At 40.0% G+C, this 21,211-nt stretch overlaps 1 protein-coding gene across 1 annotated transcript in view; it reads right to left on the minus strand.

Moving 5' to 3' along the window:
- The window catches only part of shank1 (SH3 and multiple ankyrin repeat domains 1), a 90,192-nt gene that overhangs the window by 58,208 nt on the left and 10,773 nt on the right, over nt 1-21,211 (minus strand). The window contains exons 4-5 of the mRNA XM_057860695.1: nt 2,450-2,653; nt 488-559 (exon numbers count right to left, since the gene is read on the minus strand). Of these exons, the coding sequence (XP_057716678.1) occupies nt 488-559; nt 2,450-2,653 (276 nt within the window). The remainder of the gene's footprint in view (nt 1-487; nt 560-2,449; nt 2,654-21,211) is intronic.

Below are 21,211 nucleotides of genomic sequence, written 5' to 3' on the forward strand. Positions count from 1 at the left end.
CTCTGAAAGACCATGCCAACTCAACAAAATGTTTACTGCATATGAAATGCGAATGGATTCACTGAGCTGGCGTTAAAAGTCTGCACAAGTTATTTCACATTTTTTCCTCCCGAGTTTTTGGTTTCGGGAAAGGTTTGAAGAAAACATCCTTCATATGCCGTAACGTCTAAACTCGTTTCTACAAGTTCCAAAAAAAGCAATGTGTAATCGGCATATTCGTTTTTGAAAGATTACCGGAGAAAAGTAGCAGAATTAACATGGTTTCTATGCGAGGGCGGGTCTATAATGTCCAACTTCTGCTTTACTTCGGCTTTACGATGCGACGTCAAGGTCTAAAAGTAGCATGCGTGCGGTATGCCATTGGGAGGGCTGCCAGCCTTCCAAGTTCAAATGGATGGGAAGTCTGGCAGCCAATGAGTTGACAGGTAGGTGACCACAAAACCCCCTAAAATGAATGTGCGATATGCTTGTTGGTATAGTTTCTGACCTTAGTGTGCAGTTTGGCCAGCTGCTTCTCATCCAGGTTGGTCTGCTTGTACACTCGCGTCTTGTAGCGGAACTAGCGAGAAAAGGGAAGTGGTGTTTGCGTGGCCAAGGTGAGGCATAGACTTCATAACCTATTGACATGACACGGGAAACGGGGCCGATTCGTAAGGGGGCCTATTTTCAAAAACTTCAAATATTTACAAAACCAAACTTGCTACTGACCTAAAACCAAAACAGGCACCTACTTTAGCCATATATGAGTCTCCATGAGCAGTGGCATCAAAAAATTCAAAGTCGTTCCCTTATAAAATCTAGATTAATTATTTTCTATTTAGGTATAACACAACTTAAAATGGCTATAAAAGTCTCAGATTTTACACGAGATGCACAAAAATCACCAAATGCAGAGATAATCACCTATATTTTCAGGATCAATAGCAATATTTAACATATCATATAGGTTTTTGACCAAAATTGCAACTATCTTTTTTTTAATCGACTGCAAGTTTTCAACTGCTAATAAATCACTCAATTTAACATCAGAAACTTAATACTTGAGGAAAACAGATGCAAATGCAGAATCAATTATAAATAATACGTAAATTAGGGCTGTCAAATGATTAAAATTTTTAATCGAGTTAATCACTGCTTAAAAATTTATTAATCGTAATTAATCGCAATTCAAATCATCTATAAAATATGCCATATTTTTCTGTAAATTATTGTTGGAATGGAACGATAAGACACAAGATGGATATATACATTCAACATACTGTACATAAGTACTGTATTTGTTTATTATAACAATAAATCAAGAAGATGGCATTAACATTACCTTTCTGTTGAAGCGATCCATGGATAGAAAGACTTGTAGTTCTTAAAAGATAAATGTTATAGAAATGTTATATTAAAACCCCTCTTAATGTTTTCGTTTTAATAAAATTTGTAAAATTTTCAATCGAAAAATAAACTAGTAGGTTGCCATTGTTGATGTCAATAATTACACAATTCTCATGGTCATAAAATCAGTCGCACCCAAGCGCCAGCAGAGGGCGACAAAACACAAGTAACAAGTGTACATGAGCCTGTTCTGTCATTTTAATCTGTTTGAGCTGGGCATGTGCGTTAATTGCGTCAAATATTTTAACGTGATTAATTTAAAAAATTAACGCGATAATTTTGACAGCCCTAATGTAAATAAATTATTAATAAATTCTATATACAATCACAACTTATTATAGAATAGAATAGCCCTTTATTAATATTATAGCACTATATACTGTTAGCGAATGAGGCTAGAGGCCGCCATATGTAAAGAGAGCTTTTCTAGCGGAAATTCTTGTGAATAAATGCTTAAATCCCCAAATTCTTCATAGATTTGGACGTAAAACAGTCTCGATTCTTGGTTAAAATCAACAAAACCGTGCAGCTAGCATTTATTTTACGTATATTGACAAAGTACAATGCCACTATGCTACCGATGAGGCTAGCGGCCGCCATGTGTAAACAGAGCTTTTCTGGCGAAAATTGTTCTGAATAAATGCTTAAATCCCCGAATTCTTCATAGATATGGACGTAAAATCGATTCTTGGTTAAAAGCAAAGAAACCGTGCAGGTAGCATTTATGTCACGTAAATATTGCCAACTATGAGGCTAGTCAGTTCCATGTGTAAACAAAGAAGAAAATTCCTGCAAATAAATGCTTCAATCACACATGCATGGTACGAAACATTTAATATATATACCTTGAATCCTCAAACAAATCACTCCTGAGACAATGCAGAGGTAAGTCCAATCGTAAGTAAATCCAAGCTTAAATCCGACATGGGCGTGTGCCGTCTTCGGCTATTACGAAATGAAGCTCGGCCCCCTCTGATAAAGCGTCGCGCAAAGAATGACGAAGTGTCAGGTCAATAGATTTTTGAAGTCTATGGGTGAGGGTGAGCCTAAGCTGGCCACCTACCTCTAAATACGGCACCCCTTTCTCGAAGGACTGCGGATACTCCTTGAGCAGGCGCTCCTCCTCCAGGAACTTGGCGTCGTGGCCGTCGGTGGCGGGCTGGAAGAGGCCGTAGTTGAGGACGTCCCGCAGCGACTCGGTCAGCGAGCACAGGACCTGCTGCTTGGCCTTCCACACCGTCGCGTCCGGGTTGAAGCGTAGGCATTTCTGACAAAAGAGGAATGCGCCATTTCACTTTAGGACAGTGGTTCTTAAACTTGCAAAAGGTACCGAATCCCACGAGATTTACCAAACCCTTCGGAATTTAATAATGAAGCTTTTTGTCACTTCAAATTCAAAACCAATATAGCTAAGCTGGCAAGCAAATTCCTGTTGAAAGTTATAGAAATTTACGACTAATGAATTTGGTGTTTTGCAGTTAATTTTCACGACACGGAGAATAAGAATCTGAGTGTCCTTATGGTGTTTTATTAGGAGTTTGATAAACAGAGACCCCAGAGACACAAAACAGAATGAAAAAAATTTTTTAAATCATTATCATTTTACACAAAACTCCAAAAATGGGCTGGACAAAAGTATTGACACCCTGAGCCTAATACTTGGTAGCACAACCTTTTGACAAAATAACTGCGAACAACCGCTTCGGGTATCCATCAATGAGTTTCTTACATTGCTCTGCTGGAATTTTAGACCATTCTTCTTTGGCAAACTGCTCCAGGTCTCTGAGATTTGCCATTTTCAGATCTCTCCACAGGTGTTCTATGGGATTCAGGTCTGGACTCATTGCTGGCCACTTTAGAAGTCTCCAGTGCTTTCTCTTAAACCATTTTCTAGTGCATTTTGAAGTGTGTTTTGGGTCATTGTCCTGCTGGAAGACCCATGACCTATGAGGGAGACCCAGCTTTCTCACACTGGGCACTACATTATGCTGCAAAATTTGTTGGTAGTCTTCAGACTTCATAATGGCATGCACACGGTCAAGCAGTCCAGTGTCAGAGGGAGCAAAGCAACCCCCAAACATCAGGGAACTTCCACAACATTTGACTGTGGGGATTGTGTTCTTTTCTTTGAAGGCCTTGTTTTTTTCCTGTAAACTCTCTGTTGATGCCATTTCCCAAAAAGTTGTACTTTTGTCTCATCTGACCAGAGAACATTCTTCCAAAACATTTTTGGCTTTCTCAGGTAAGTTTTGGCAAACTCCAGCCTGGCTTTTTTGTGTCTCTGGGTGAGAAGTGGGGTCTTCCTGGGTATCCTACCATAGAGTCCCTTTTCATTCAGATGCTGACAGATAGTACGGGTTGACACTGTTGTACCCTCGGACTGCGGGACAGCTTGAACTTGTTTGGATGTTAGTCGAGGTTCTTTATCCACCATCCGCACAGTCTTTGGTTGAAATCTCTCGTCAATTTTTCTTTTCCGTCCACATCTAGGGAGGTTAGCCACAGTGCCATGGGCTTTACACTTATTGATGCCACTGTGCACGGTAGACACAGGAACATTCAGGTCTTTGGAAATCGACTTGTAGCCTTGAGATTGCCCGTGCTTCCTCACAAATTTTGCTCCTCAAGTCCTCCGACAGTTCTTTGGTCTTCTGTCTGTTCTCCATGCTCAATGTGGTACACACAAGCATACAGGACAGAGTTTGAGTCAACTTTAATCCATTTTAACTGACTGTAAGTCTGACTTAGTTATTGCCACCACTTGTTGTGTGCCACAGGTAAGGTGCTGTTAATTACACAAATTAGAGAAGCATCACATGATTTTTCAAAGGGTGCCAATACTTTTGCCTGGCCCTTTTTTGGAGTTTTGTGTAAAATGATAATGATTTTTTTTTTTCCCCCCATTCTCTTTTGTGTTTTTTCATTGCAAGCAAAATCAAAGAAGATATTACTCCCAAAGCATTTCTGATTGCAATCATTTTCTGGGAGAAATTGAGCATTAGCTGACAGAATTGCAGGGGTGCCAGCGGCATATATCCAATTAGGACACAAACACATATTTGATGATGATACTGAATGATGTTTCAACCCGAATCGATTAGTAAAGACAAGAAAACGCTGTTTCGTGGGAAAATGCGAGGAACCTAAGTCAGGCGTAATGCTGGATTGTCCTAAGCGTATTGTTACGTTCAATGACGCCCTGAAACCAAAGGACAAATGCTGAATAAGAAAAGCGGACGCGCAGTAGACCTTCCGTGCAGTAGGGGGCGCAAAATGGCTCCGATCCCAGTCAAGAAAGTGCATTGAATATGAATGACTACACTGCAGCTATACACACACAGGCACATTCCAAGGAAGTGGAAGAAGTCAATGCGAAAATACACACGAAGGGCGATGGTTGTCATGGCGACGGCACACTGCCGCACATCGCGCTCACACAAACACAGATTTGCGTACGCATCAGATTGATTCGCCCTCCCCGGGTTTTCTTTCTCCGGCCTCACGAACAGCCGGCGCTGTTACCGCGGCAACCGGTTCATTAGCCGAGCAAGCCGCTTGTTGCTTTGGCGACGGCCCTGGAGACGGGTGACTGTCAAGGGGGCGGGGCTTCTGAGCAAACGATGAGTCCCGCATCCGATCCTGGGAATTTTTGTATTTTTTTTGTTTGTTTCTTTTGTGACGTCCCGTAGCTTAACGCTTCGTCTCCATTGACGGCAATAGACGTCTGATCCATTTAAACAGGGAGGGCCTGGAAGCGATGATTCGATCGGTAGGTGTCTTTAATATCAAGTTTCCAGTCAGCCCAGGTTACAGAGTATGCGTTGTGGTCAGGGGTGATGGGTGTTTGGCGGCACGCGGGCCTAGGCCTCTAGGGGGCAAGGTTTGCGGGCGTAAAGGGGGCTTGGTTTGGTGAGGGTAGGGTCGAACAGAAAGGTATGATGATGCGCGGAGCTTTAAATTAATAATAACCAGGCCTGCAAGCAGGGCTGAACGGGCCCTCGCAGTTTGGCGCAACTCGGACGGCACGCAGTTCAGGGTGGTGGGTGATCGTCCCCCTCTCATCATATCATGAGAACCTAACATGCTTGAAACTCTCATCTTTTTGGGATTAGAAATACATTCGCACACCTAGGTGAAATAAACCCTATTAAAAGAGGGTCCTACAAAAAAGGAAGCACTACTGCAGCCACACCCTTATTCAAAACCAAAATCAATCTTCTAATTGAACCAATTCGACCCACTGTGCCACATTTTGTGGCTCTATAAGCTGCCTAAGTTCCTGAAGAAATCTACTTCCTTTTAATGGCGAACAAAGTAGCAACACACAGAGACACATGGACACGGGCCTTAAAATTTAGTAGTACAAAAGGTGTTGTAACTACACTGGCCAACCTGAGAAAAACTGGACAAGTAAAATTAGTACTTAGATTAACTTTCTGTTGCCACTAGTTGGCGCAGTAGAGTTGATGCAAACGACCCCTACAGTACCCTTCAAGGTATGACTCACCAAGCACAGGAAATGTGGCGCAGATATGTTGTATATCTGACAAGTTATGACTGTTCAAAATTTGTGGTAAAACAAAATGGCGGCGGTCATTTTCACTTTCTTGTTTGGACCCCTCTGCTTCAACGAAACCTCAATATTTCTCATCAGGCACCTGAAACATCTCTTTTGGCTCCCATGATGCAGGGTTGAGGTCAATTGATTTATTTCCCTTGAAGGAGGAGCCTGTCTACTAAAAAAAACAAAACAAAGGCATTTCCTGATCCCAGCAGGGGGCACCAGGCCTAATGGATAACATTTCAATGCAGTCGTGTTCAGGCTGTGATACATCACATACTTGCCAGATATTAAAAAAGATTGAACCTTGGATCAGGGAGTTATTATTCATATGCTGAATTTGGCGTTTTGCCCCCCAAAAAAGGCCGACTTTGTCACTCCGCCAAGGTTAGGCCCGTGAATGAAAACTCACCATTTTAATAACGTTTAAAAACAAACTTAGATTTCATATGTCTCATGAACAGTCTCACCAATTTTGAGGAGGATCAAGCTAACTCCCTAGGTGCCAATGTCTTAGATATGCGCCCTGTACCTCCATACAAATTTCACATTCGCGAGGAAAAGCGGCATGGAAAATGAATGAATGAATGAATCCAAAATACCCAAATTCCCGATGGGTTTGGAGTATGGATGCAAGAGACTTTTTGGAGCAGCTTTGCACGAGTTATCAACTCCCTGAATTGCATTGCTCTTACCCTGAAATAACCTAATAGGAGAGAAGTTTTTGAAAATTTTAAGGGAATACCACTGAGCCATTTTGTTACGTTTTTTGGCAAGGTCGCAAAATTATCAAAATTCATACCAAGCCGCATATTTGTGCAAATTTTGGTGAGTTTTTGAGTATGTTAAGGCCTCCAAATTGGCTATCATTTACCATGAAAAAATAAGAATAATCCTTTGCATTAAAATTAGGGATGTCCCGATCCAGGTTTTTGCACTTCCCATCCGATACCGATATTGTTTTGCACTTCCGATGCCGACCTATCTGAGCATGTGTTAAAGTTTAAAGTTATTTAGCCTCCTTACTTAGTTGTCAGACTCATGTTGAAAAAGGTTTTAGTACCCTTGATAACAACTAGCCAGTTGAATTAGGTGAGTTTGAATAACACACAACGGTTGGTAACAAGAAACTGACCTGTTTATTCAGTGACAAACACAAAACATTATAAATAACAATCAGAAATGGCAGTCAGTCAGTAAAATGTGTCAATAATATTGTAAACTGTCTTAAAAAAGCAAAACACACCAACAACCTCAGTGGAAAATCCCACAAATCCCCCAAGCTATTAGATGCTTTTAATGTTTCTTGCATTAGTTACAAAAATTGTATAAATAGCCTGTCAGGTTTAAATAAACAACTATTTCAGTATCAAGTTAACATTTTAAAACAGTAAATAAAATACTCAAGTCCCCATTCTGTATCAGCAGCTTTAAACTACATTCATTTAATTTTGCGAATCAACTGTTAAAGTTGTTAAAATTGCTCCCGTTATTCCATAATTTCCCTTCTGTCTACTTTCGATATGTGAAAGTTTTAAAACTGTTTTGAAGATAGATTCAAGTCAAGATTTTGCCGATTTAGGAGTATTTTTGATAAAAAGTTAATTAGGTTCACTTGGAAGGTTCACAACAGCCTACTAGGGAAGTCTCCTGCTTTAAGATTGAGGCCGTTTAGTTTTCCATACTTCAATGTTGCTAACGCAGTCGAGTCTGTCGTGTGTCGTGTAGCATCTGGTTCTATTTACATATGATATCTATTATCTCCAGTAAAACGACGTCAAGTAGTTTGTTGTGGCTGTCAGCAGAAGTCAGGTATTCTTGTGTTTTTTATCCAGCGGCATGAGTTGAGCTAAAGCCGTGAGGTGAGCGTTGACATTACCCGGGTCTAAGACAAGTTATGTTTACTTTGCGCATTGCGTCCCGAAGACCGTGCCGTGTATTAGTTCCGCTTTACTTAACATATTCCAGTGATTGGAATTTGGATGTTTGTGAATCGTTCTATAATCTTCAGCGGCCGAATCGCGTGTTGGATGGTGCGTCTTTACTCACGTGAGATAATGGCTCGTCATCCAGAATGAATTCTTCGGCAATGACTCTTGTTATTCTCTGGGCTTTGGGACTGTCGAGTGCCAGTTTGTCACGCATAGCAAAAGTTTCTGCCAGTGTTAGTTGCGTAGGACCTTTCTTTTTGTCTCCGGTTTTCTTAACATACTCCTCATATTGTTTGTGGTGGTATTTCGCTAAATGCTTGATTAGGTTGGTTGCATTAAAACTTCTTACAGCTTTACCACTACGCTTGACTTTATTGTGGCATATGTTGCTCTCTGCCTCTTTGTCTTTGTCGTCCTTTAAGGTGAAATGAGCCCACACAGCTGTCATTTTACCGATAAAGTCTCTCGGTAAATTGGCAGACGGTAATGTAAATGTAGTGTGTTGAAGGTGTGCCGTAAAATGCGGCTCGGATTTTAGGGAAACCGAAGCAAAAACTGGAATGGATTATGTAAATCGGTGCGCTGGAAAACCCGGACTTAAAAAAAAAAATTTTCCTGTGTTCCGATCCGATACCGATGTGCATTTTTTTGCCCATATCGGCGTCCGATCCGATCCAAATTATCGGATCGGGACATCTCTAATTAAAATAGGGCTCTCGCACCAGTTGGTGCTAGGGCCCTAATAATAATAATAATAATAATACATTTTATTTAAAGGCGCCTTTCTGGAACTCATGGCAGCCGTACAATCATTTAAAAAACAATTTAACAAATTAAAGACTACAAACAGTAAAAATGATCAAGTAAAGAATGTTTAAAACATGAAAAATACTAATAGATAAAAATAATTAGCAGAAAAGTAAAACACAAAGAAATCAGGGATTATTATGGATAGGCGAGTCTGTACAGGTGAGTTTTGAGTTTGGATTGAAAAAGGGGGAGTGAGTCAGTGTTCCTGAGATTGGGTGGTAGTGAATTCCAAAGCCGGGGAGCAGAGCGGCTGAATACTCTGCTCCCCATTTTGCTGACGTGAGCAGGGGGACAGACAAGAGTATGGAGGTGGAGGACCTGAGGGCACGAGAGGGAGTTGTAGTATGGAGGAGGTCGGACAGGTATGGAGGGGCAAGGTTGAGGATGGCCTTGAGGAGAACGTTGAACTAGGATGGGAAGTGGATCGGGAGCCAATGGAGCTGGCGGAGAACTGGAGTGATGTGGTGGATGAACGGGGTATGGGTTATGATGCGAGCAGCTGAATTCTGGACCTGTTGGAGTCTATGGAGTGTCTTTTGAGGGAGGCCAAAGAGGAGGGAGTTGCCGTAATCCAGGCGGGAAGTGACAAGACGGCTGCCAGGTTGGCAGCAGAATGGGAGGTGAGGAAGGGGCGGAGGCGGTTGATGGTGCGTAGGTGGAAGTGGGCAATCTGGGTAATATTATTAATGTGTGAATGAAAAAAAAGTGTACTGTCCAGGATGACACCGAGGCTCTTGACTTAGAGGGAGGGTGAAACAGTGGATTTGTCGGTGGTAATGGGATGGCTATGATATTTGGATATGGTGGATTTGGAGCCGGGGCATCACATTGCTCAGCCTCTCTGGGAAAGTTTAGTCCAAGGCACTGGAAAGGAGGGTGCGGCCGATTGTGGAACCTCTGATTGAGGAGGAACAATGTGGGTTCCTTCCTGGCCGTGGAACAACAGACCAGCTTTTTATACTTGCTAGAATCCTGGAGGGGGCTTGGGAGTAGAACAGGGCGGTAAACCGAAAATTTACTGTCACCGAAATTCTTCACGATGACCGACGTAATTTTGACCATGTCGGTAAATTTGGTAATTTAATAAAACAAGAAAATATAGTCTTTTCATCCCGCTTTGACTGTGTTGTTCGGCAATGTTCGTTCCCCTTTAAGAAAGCAGAGAGTGTGCTTACGTATGGAGTCACGTGGTTTTCAGGAAGCCAAACAAACAGAAGCCCGGTAGGCTAACGCTAGCGGCTAAGTCGTGCTTAAGTTAGCTTCGCCAAACTTTCACCCGACATTAAGTAAACTCTTGGTGGGTTCCAGACGGGCTGTCACCCGCTGCCCTCCCTGGTTCTCACGATATCAGGAGAAGATGCTGTCAGTGCTTTCTTCTGGTAGCCAAGCCACAGGCTAACGCTAGCGGCTAACAGCGGCTACAAATAAACGTGAAAGAGTCGGATAGCAGCTCTAACCTTGTCGAAATGGCTGAAATTAATGAGTGGACTTCATGTAGCAGTCATCATGTTGCGTTATTTGGCATCTCTGTGTGATTTCTCTGAAAGCTTTCACGATGGTAAAGCACTCAGCATAAAGTATAATCCAACAGTGAAGCCTATCTATAATATGACAGTTTAATGGCCACAGCTAATTTTCTGTATGTGTTAGCTTTATTCTGCCATCATAAAACCTTAATTGTTTCATTGGCATCGTTAAAGCTGCAAGTCATTTGTGTTAGAATGACATGTTTGCACAGTCGTCATATTGATTTTTATAATGTTGTACATTTTTCAAGTCATACAAGCTGTTATAAATGTTCACACTAGAATTCTTATTGTTTACAAGATTTTTTTTTATACTTAAGGTTTAGACTGCATGTGCAATTGTTCAATTGAAAGCTGGTTAAATAAACTTAACGAGAAACGGTTAATTTGTATTCCATGCATTGATTCAAATTTTCAAATTATATAACAGTCCGCTTGGGCGAATTTATCGTCATTTATCGTTATCAAGGTAAATCTGCTTAATTTATCGTGATACGTACTTAAGCCCATATCGCCCAGCCCTACTTGGGAGTATGATCATGTGCTTTGTGGACCTGGAAAAGGCGTATGACCGGGTCCCCCGGGATATACTGTGGGAGGTACTTCGGGAGTATGTGGTGAGGGGGCCACTCCTTAGGGCCATCCAATCCCTGTACACCCAAAGTGAGAGTTGTGTCCGTGTCCTCGGCAGTAAGTCAAACTTGTTCCAAGTGGGTGTTGGCTTTTGCCAGGGTTGCGCTTTGTCACCAATTCTGTTCATCATTATTATGGACAGAATATCAAGGCGTAATCGTGGTGGAGAGGTTTTACAGTTTGGTGGGCTGAGGATTGCATCGCTGCTTTTGCAGATGATGTGGTGACAACTGGATTCAGTACCTTATAGAAGTGTGCAAAATTTCCGATTCTTAGATTATTCGCGATTCGGCCGTGGAAGATTCGAGAACGATTCACAAACATCCAAATTCCGATTATTGAAATATGCCAAGTAAAGCGGAAGTACAACACACTCAGCGCGCCGCGCGGTCAATGAGCAACGGAGCGAGAGTAGCTAAACATCATGCTTCTCATTACCCGGCCCCTCGGGTAATGCCAATGCTCAACTCATGGCTCTAGCTCAACTCATGCCACGAGATAAAAAAACACAACAACATACCTGAAGCTGCTACAAAAGTACGTCATCCACATAATGTTACGGTAGATATCATTTATATAAGACTAGATGCACTACGGTAGCGGTAGCGTTTGCAGCACATCTACAAAAAGCTAGATGCAGACGTAGTAAACGGCCGCCATCTTAAAGCAGTACACTTCTCTGCAAGGCTGTTGTAGCGAACCTTCCAAGCAAACCTAATTAACTTTTTATCTAAAATACTCCTAAATCGGTAAAATATTGACTTGAATCTATCTTTAAAATAGTTTTAAAACTTTCACATGTCGAAAGTTGACAAAAGGGAAATTATGGATTAACGGGAGCAATTTTAACAACTTTAACGGTTGATTCACAACATTAAATTAATTGAATGTAGTTTAAAGCTGCTGATACAGAATGGGGACTGGAGTTTTTTATTTACTGTTATTTTTGTATATTTGTTTACTGCTATATGTTAACTTGATACTGAAATAGTAGTTTGGTTTAGCCTGAGAGTATTTTTGAACAATTTTGGAACAAATGTACAAAATATTAAAAAAAAAAAAAAAAAAAAAAAAAAAAAGGGGGGGGGGTGCATCAATAATCGTTTTAGAATCGAATCAGACCATCTGAATCGTAATCGTAATCGAATCGTTAGGTGCCCAAAGATTCCCAGCTCTAGTACCTTATTTCTATTCATCCTTCACACAGCCGCTGGAAAAAGATGTTCTTTAATCTATCTGCAGGCGACCGGGAAATTTTTTGATGGACTGATTGATAATTTTCCGACACTGTGCGGGTATGTCTGGTCCTCATGGGAAACGCAGTCCTCCTTAAGGCAAAACAGTACCGCTTTTGTCCACCGGCGTCGCTAAAATCGACCAGAACTGATAAGTTACTGGTTGCCTGAAGGGGCTTGCAAATAATTATCCACTAGGACCCCCACCCGGTCACCTCGGGGGGCCTGTTTATACTCATCACACCCCAGACCCTGTTCACATTTGTTCCACCCATGGTTGTGGTAGTTAGTAAAAACCTGAATTTTGTGAATATTTGGATGTGTAAATCATGTGAATTGGACAAAAATTGGATGGCAAGTAGAATTTTTGAAAATTGGAAAATTTTAAATGTTTTTGGCATCACAAATAAATGACTTTTTTTTTTTTTTTTTTAACCACCACCGTAAATGTTAGGAGGTGAATGCGTCATGTGAATTTTTGGAAGATGGAGCGGTCTGAATCAGTCAAAGCGTGTGGGCTGTGTGGGGCGCCCTAAAATTGGATATAAAATTATCAATATTACATGTCGGGAGCTTTGCTTTTGGAAAGTATCTCTACAATGGAAAAGCCATTTTTTAACTTCATATTAAAAAAAAAAAGTTATCTTTTAATATATGAAATTGATCATGTCAAAATTTCGCATCAATCCAAACAATGAGTCGTCGTAAGTTTTATCGCGGACGGTTGCGCGGAAACTTTCTTGCCTGCCCGATATTGGTTTTGATGACAACATATTTAAGGCTTAACGGGCTGAAAATGAGGTCAAGTTAAAGAGAGCGCATGACTTTTATGACGCCTTTTACGAGTCCCGTGCGGATTTATGCCGCGGTCCCCGTCGGGGCGCGCCTTCGCCAATCGTGGCGGCGGCAGCTCGTGCCTGCCAACCTCGTTTCACCTCTGCCCATCTCCATTTTGCCTCCGCCTCCCTTTATTGCGCCCGTAACTCTCTCTCCTTTCCCAAATGGCCAATCTTTTTTGGTCTCCCACTTATCCATCCTTCCCATTTGTCCGAATAAACAAGCGCCGATGTGAATTATTCATATCGGAATTTATTTTAAACTGTGAGAAAATGTGGCGGATCAATAATACATCACACATGGCGGCGGGAAGGAGAGAGAGAGAGAGAGACGGAGAGGAGAAGCATTTATAGACTGAGATAATATTCCGACTTCTACTGTAGTTCTGGGTATGATTGCATAGGTCTTCTGGCTTTTCACCTACAAATTTGCGCAACATCAAAAACATCTAGGAGCGCTATCATTTTCTGCATGACTAACACACGCCAGAGGTGGTACACGCATGACTAGGAGCAAGAGGACACATTCAGGGTAAATAAAATGGTTTGTGCCAGGATTAGCTATCAGACAGCAAAAAGTAGGACTCAATACTCACAAGTGATTTGTACTAATACTAGGTTCCCTACTTCGCATGACTAACATTGCGTGTGTACTCACCTTACCCTGTCACACTCCTATCTGAACTATCTTTCCTCCTATTATCTTTCGGTAACTAAGACAATAGCAGCTTTCGGACTATAGGAACTTGAGTACTTACAGTAGTTCGTACAACTATGGCCTCTCCAGTAATTATAGGAACTACAGTGGGATGAAAAAGTATCTGAACCTTTTGAAATGTCTCACATTTCTGCATAAAATCACCATCAAATGTGATCTGATCTTTGTCAAAATCACACAGATGAAAAAAGCAGTGTCTGCTTTAACTAAAACCACCCAAACATTTATAGGTTTTTACTAGGGTTGTTCTGATCATGTTTTTTTGCTCCCGATCCGATCCCGATCGTTTTAGTTTGAGTATCTGCCGATCCCGATATTTCCCGATCCGATTGCTTTTTTTTGCTCCCGATTCAATTCCATTCATTCCCGATAATTTTTCCCGATCATATACATTTTGGCAATGCATTAAGAACAAAATGAATAAAACTCGAACGAATATATACATTCAACATACAGTACATAAGTACTGTATTTGTTTATTATAGGGCTGTCAAACGATTAAAATTTTTAATCGAGTTAATTACAGCTTAAAAATTAATTAATCGTAATTAATCGCAATTAATCGCAATTCAAACCATCTATAAAATATGCCATATTTTTCTGTAAATTATATATATATTCTGTAAAATGAATTGTTGGAATGGAAAGATAAGACACAAGATGGATATATACATTCAACATACGGTACATAAGGACTGTAGTGGGCATTTCACTCTACTGTCATTTAAATCTGTCTATGTTGTCCTCATTCCGAAGCGTCTACTTTTTCCAAAGCTAGACAGCTAGTGAACGACGCCTTAATAATCAGACTTCTTCCTTTTTCATCTGATTTATTAATAAAATGGCCTCAAACCACTGTCCTCTTTAGACCGTAGTGAAACAACAACAAAAAAGTACAGCATTGCATTAGCAACAACGTTAGCTTAGCACGCTATACAGGTTCACTAAACATAAACAAAAAGCGTCTCATACAAAAAATATAACATTTCGCTTACTAACATAATATGTACATCAGTGGTCTCAAACCGGTCCTCAAAGGGCCGCAGGGGGTACTGGATTTCATTCCAACCAAACGAGACAAATACCTTTTCACCAATCTGGTTTCTTACAAGTGTAATCAGTTGATTGCAATCAGGTGCTGCTTATGTTAGTAGAAACCTCATTGGTTGAACTGTTTGTGCTGGATCTGTTGGAACAAAAACCAGGACCCACTGCGGCCCTTTGTGGAGTCGGTTTGAGACCGCTGATGTACATTTTTTACAACAACCATACTTACGGACAAATCTTGTCCAAGGATCATATAAGCACAACATTATCAGCCCGAGACGTCGTGCAGCCATAATGAAGAAAAGAAGAAAATAATAAACCATGTCGCAAAGCGACCACAAGAGTTCGCTGTTGGACAGCGCAAAAAGCCTTGCTGTAAACCTTACCAAAAGGCAGACTACTTTCTGAGCGGGACATGTGCGTTAATTGCGTCAAATATTTTAACGTGATTAATCAAAAAAATTAATTACCGCGCGTTAACGCGATAATTTTGACAGCCCTAGTTTATTATGACAATAAATCCTCAAGATGGCATTTACATTATTAACATTCTTTCTGTAAGAGGGATCCACGGGTAGAAAGACTTGCGACTTTGTATATTGTGACTAAATATTGCCATCTAGTGTATTTGTTGAGCTTTCAGTAAATGATACTGTAGCCATGCCCCAATGCATGATGGGAAGTAGAACCATGACAGTGCGTAGTGCTACCAATTGATATATCTTCTCTGCGTTGGGAAATAACATAAGGTGTTAAGAAAAAGATCAATTGCTGCCTTGCTTCCACACATTGCTTCCCATGATATTTCTAATCATAGGGAGAGGGATTGTAAGGCTTTAGCCAATTAAAAAAAGGCTCCAAAGGCTGCCAAAATTTACTCTACTCATTTTACGCTGCCTTTTACCTCTCTATATAGGTAAAACGGCGTCATTACAGATTGAGCGCGACAATGCGTGAGTGGGTCGTGCAGCGCATGCATTAATTGCGTTAAATATTTTAACGTGATAAATTTTTTAAAAAATTAATTACCGCCATCATTGGGATAAATTTGATAACCTTAAGCCTAAACTAAAGACTCTGGGTGAGTGTAACATATTATGTCTGTAACGTTAAATACAATTAGAAAACGATTTAATTAAAAAAAAAAAAAAAATATATATATATATATATATATATATATATATATATGTATGTATATTAAAAGAAGGCATGGCCGATATTTTTTTGCCGATTCCGATACTTTGAAAATGACGTGATCGGACCCAATCGATCGGGACATCTCTAATCTGAACCTTTTGAAATGTCTCACATTTCTGCATAAAATCACCATTAAATGTGATCTGATCTTTGTCAAAATCACACAGATGAACAAAAGCAGTGTCTGCTTTAACTAAAACCACCCAAACATTTATAGGTTTACATATTTTAATGAGGATAGCATGTAGGGCTGCAGCTATCGATTATTTTAGTAGTCGATTAATCGATGAACCATTCGTTCGAATAATCGAGTCATCGGATAAGGAACATGAAAAATTAAATTACCTGAGCTGAGCTCAAACGGTATAAAAAATAAATAAATCAGGATGTACTGTATGTACAACTAAAGAACAATTGGCTAACATACATAGCAAAAGTCGGTTAGTTTAAATGCTACAAAATGCTAACTTTTTTACAATGCTCTTAACAAATGGTTCAGACACATACTCCCACAAAAATAGGCAAAAAATACCTTTAAAATAAATAACAAATGCATAAAAAAAAACTTAAGCTCAAACAAAAACGTAGCTTATGTTGGTCTTAACGGGGAGCACCTGGATTCAGCCATGTGAAATAAGTCAGACTAGAAGGTAGAGTATCCACCCAAATCAATAAAACTAAATGCAAACACTTTCAAAATAATTCATTACAGCGCCACTTAAATTAAATACTCAAAGCAGCAAAATTTAATTCTGATCTTTTTTTCTAATCGAATACTCGAGTTAATCGATTAATCGTTGCAGCACTAATAGCATGCAAACAATGACAGAAGGGAGAAAAAATAAGTAATTGAACCCTCTGCCTAAGGAGATTTAAAGAGCAATTGAAACCATTTTTTTCCAAACATTTTAAGTCAGGTCTGTGCCCAGTCACTGACAAGTGGTTTAAAGCTGGCCTGCCAACTATAAAAACACACACCTTGTAAAAAAAATGTCTTGATGAAAAGCATTGTCTGATGTGCATAATGGCTCGGTCAAAAGAGCTGTCTGAACACCTGCGATCATGGATTGTTGATTGTATAAATCTGGGAAAGCATACAAAACCAGTTCTAAAAGTCTGGGTATTCATCAATCGACAGTCAGAGTTGTCGTCTATAAATGGAGAGTGTTTGGCACTGTTGCTTCTCTCCCAAGGAGTGGCCGTTCACCAAAAATGACGCCTAGAGTTCAGCGCAGAATACTCAGAGAGGTAAAAAAGAACCCTAGAGTGTCTGCTATAGACCTACAGAAATTGCTGGCACAGTCCAATATCTCTTTGCCCAAATCAGCTATATGTAAAACTATGGCCAAGAACCGTGTTCATGGGAGGACTCCATGGAGGAATTCACTGCTGTCTAAAAAAACATTGTTGTCTGTTTAATGTTCGCAAAAAGGCCCTAGGACACTCCACAGAAGTTTTGGCAAAATATTTTGTGGACTGATGAAACCAAAGTTGAATTGTTTGGGAGTAACACACAACATCATGTGTGGAGGAAAATGGAACAGCTCACCAACATCAACACCTCATCCCCACCGTGAAGCATGGTGGAGGGAGCATCATGATTTGGGGCTGTTTTGCTTCCTCAGGGCCTGGACAACTTGCAATCATTAATGGAAGTTTTGCAGGAAAACCTGAGCCGTCTGTCAGAGAGTCGAAGCTAAAAAGAGGATGGATGCTGCAACAAGACAATGATCCAAAACACAGAAGTAAATCAACTTGAATGGTTTCAGAAGAACAAAATACATGTTCTGGAGTGGCCAAGTCAAAGTCCAGACTTTGACAGCGGTTCAAGCCAGACATCCCAGGAATGTGACTGAACTACAGCAGTTTTGCAGAGAAGAATGGGCCAAAATCGATTTGCCAGACTGATCCGCAGCGACAGGAAGCGTCTGGTTGAAGTTACTGCTGCCAAAGGGGGGGCACAAAATAATAAATGTGATGGTTCACTTACATATTTTCCCCCTTCTGTCAATGTTTGCATACTATCCTCATTGAAATATGAAAACCTATAAATGTTCGGGTGGTTTTAGTTAAAGCAGACACTGTCTTTTCATCTGCGTGATTTTGACAAAGATCAGATTACATTTGATGGTGATTTTATACAGAAATGTGAGACATTCCAAAATGGATTTAGATACTTTTTCATACTACTGTAGTAGAAGTAAATATTACTCTTTGTTCTTATTAAGCCAATACATCTAAAAATAGGTTATTTTTCATCTCAATCAAGAACAATTTGCTTTCAAATAATGTTTTGAACCATATCTATTCTCGAATTAAGAAAATTAATGGGAAACAAGTTTTTTTTAGGATTAAATTCGAGCTAGGGGTGGGCGATATGGCCTTAAACATGTATCACGATAAATGGAGCAGATTTATCTCGATAACGATAAATGACGATAAAGTCGTCCAAGCGGACTTTTATATAATTTGAAAATCTGAATCAATGCATGAAATACAGATTAACAGTTTCTTGTTGATTTAGTTACCAGCATTCAATTTGATATATTTAACAAATGTACATGCAGTCTAGACATTAGGTTTATATAAATGAATTGTAAACAATAAAAATTCAAGTATGAGCATTTATAACAGAGTGTATGGCTTGAACAATGTACATTGTCAAAATCGATATGCCTGTGCAAACATGTCATTGTATCACAAATGACTTGCAGCTCGAACAGTACACTTCAAAAAGACAATTTATTGTTAATGGCTGCTGTGACATAATTATTCAATACAAGTGTTTACTTTATGGTTTCAGGGTCTCCCCCCCCAGTGCATTTTTTAATAAATGCACACATACATGAACCCCCAAACAGACAGACAGACAGACACACATTAAAGCTATATTGATCTTCTGCAAATGAAACACTTAAGATTTTATGATAGCAATAATGACACAGAATTAAACATACAGAAAAATAGCTGGGGCCATTTGTGCTTTATGCTGAATGCTTTACCATCACAAAAGCTATCAGAGAAATCACACACAGTCAGATACAAAATAACGCGACATAGTAATTGCTAGATGCAGTCCATGCCCAATCCACTCATTAAATTCAGCCGTTTCGACAAGGTTAGAGCCGCTATCCGACTCCATCACGTTCATTTGTAGCGTTAGCCGCTAGCGGCCGCTAGCGTTAGCGGCTAGCGTTAGCCTGTGGCCTGGCTACCGGTAGAAAGCACTGAAAGCACCATCTCCGGAAATTGTGAGAACAAGGGAGGACAGCTGGTGAAAGCCCGTCTGGATGCCACCAAGAGTCTATTAAATGTCGGGTGAAAGTTTGGCGAACCTCCCTTAAGCCACACTCCATCATGTTTTGCTTGTAGCATTAGCTGCTAGCGTTAGCTTACCGGGCTTCTGTTTGATTGGCTTCCTGATGATCACGTGACTCCCTACGTAAGTACATTCACTGCTTTCTTAAAGGGGAATGAGCATAGACGAACAACAGAGTTAAAGCGGGATGAAAAGACTATTTTCTTGTTTTATTAATTTACCGACATGGTCAAAATTACGTCGGTCATCGTGAAGAATTTCGGTGACGGTAAATTTTCGGTTTACCGCCCAGCTCTAATTCGAGCTGTCAAAATGATCGCGTTAACGGGCGGTAATTAATTTTTTTAATTAATCAAGTTAAAATATTTGACGTAATTAACGCACATGCCCCGCTCAGACAGATCTAAATGACTGTACAGTGAAATGCCCACATGTTAATTGTGTTTTATGGAGTTTTGCCGCCCTCTGCTGGCGCTTGGGTGCAACTGATTTTATAGGCTTCAGCACCCATGGCCATTGTGTAAGTAATTATTGACATCAACAATGGCGGGCTGCTAGTTTGTTTTTTGATTGAAATTTTTACAAATTTTATTAAAAAGAAAACATTAAGAGGGGTTTTAATATAAAAGTTCTATAATTTGTACTAACATTTATCTTTTAAGAACTACAAGTCTTTCTATCCATGGATCGCTTTAACAGAATGTTAATAATGTTAATGCCATCTTGTTGATTAATTGTTATAATAAACAAATACAGTCCTTATGTACCGTATGTTGAATGTATATATCCGTCTTGTGTCTTATCTTTCCATTCCAACAATAATGTACAGAAAAATATGGCATATTTTAGATTATTATAGATTAATTACGATTAATTAATTTTTAAGCTGTAATTAACTCCATTAAAAATTTTAATCGTTTGACAGCCCTAGATTAAATATAATAAATTATTGCTAAAAATAAGGCTGTTAAGCATATTTTAAGCTAGCTATTTTTCTTATTTCAGAAATCTAAGTAAGTGAAATTTATTCGAAAATCCGGCTCGACATACGACCATTTTGACTAACGAACGAGGTCCTAGAACGAATTCATTTCTTATGTAGCGGTACCACTGTAGATTTGATTTTTACTTAGTATTTCAATCATTAATGGGATAGACGTCCGATTCATTAAAACCGGGAAAATTGACCATGAATGATCATGTGTGTAACATATTTATGTCACACTGCTGCTGCCATAGTTGTTACAAAAAAAAAAGGAAACTCTCTGATGAGTCGTGTGCCCATGTGATGAGAAGCACAGTGAATAAAGAAGTGTAGTTCCACTGCAGTCTCGGCCTTAAATGGACTTAGAATAAGGAAGATAACAATGTGTCAGTGCTATTGATGCCACTATACCAGGGGTCCCCAACCACCGGGCCCCGGACCAGTCCGCTAAAGAAATAATAATTTATTAACGACTGCATAATGGCCAAATTAACTTTAGTCTGTGCCTATTAACACACCAGTATCCCTGTCTACTCTAGATATAATACTACAGGATGTAATGTCGTCATAGAAATCCATTGATTGGACTGCTAGCAGTGCATCTTGTTTTGTATATCTATATGCGCTTGTCCTCGATAATATTGTCTGACGTAGGGCGGGCGAATCACAATTGTTCCCGGAAATAATTAGCCCCCACACTAGAATGACTGAAAAACAGATGTCTTTGGACAGATTTTTTACAGGGAAAAGGGCACCTGACGAGCCAGAAGATGAGCCTACAACCTCGAAGAAAACAAAATTCACTCTACTTCCCAAACATAAAAGACCCACCAACTGCGAAGGAGTGGATTCGTGACCTGTTTGTGAATAAACCGAGTGATTCGAGCAGGAGGAGGATCAATTTGTAGAGATCGCAAATGACTGCGACCTTAAACGTACATTTCAGACAACAACTCTGCCAAGGTTTTGGATTAAAGTCATTCCATAATAACCTGACATTGCTAGGAGAGCATTGAAAACCGTGTTA

The sequence above is a fragment of the Corythoichthys intestinalis genome, chromosome 16 (genome assembly GCF_030265065.1).
Source record: "Corythoichthys intestinalis isolate RoL2023-P3 chromosome 16, ASM3026506v1, whole genome shotgun sequence".
NCBI lineage: Eukaryota > Metazoa > Chordata > Actinopteri > Syngnathiformes > Syngnathidae > Corythoichthys > Corythoichthys intestinalis.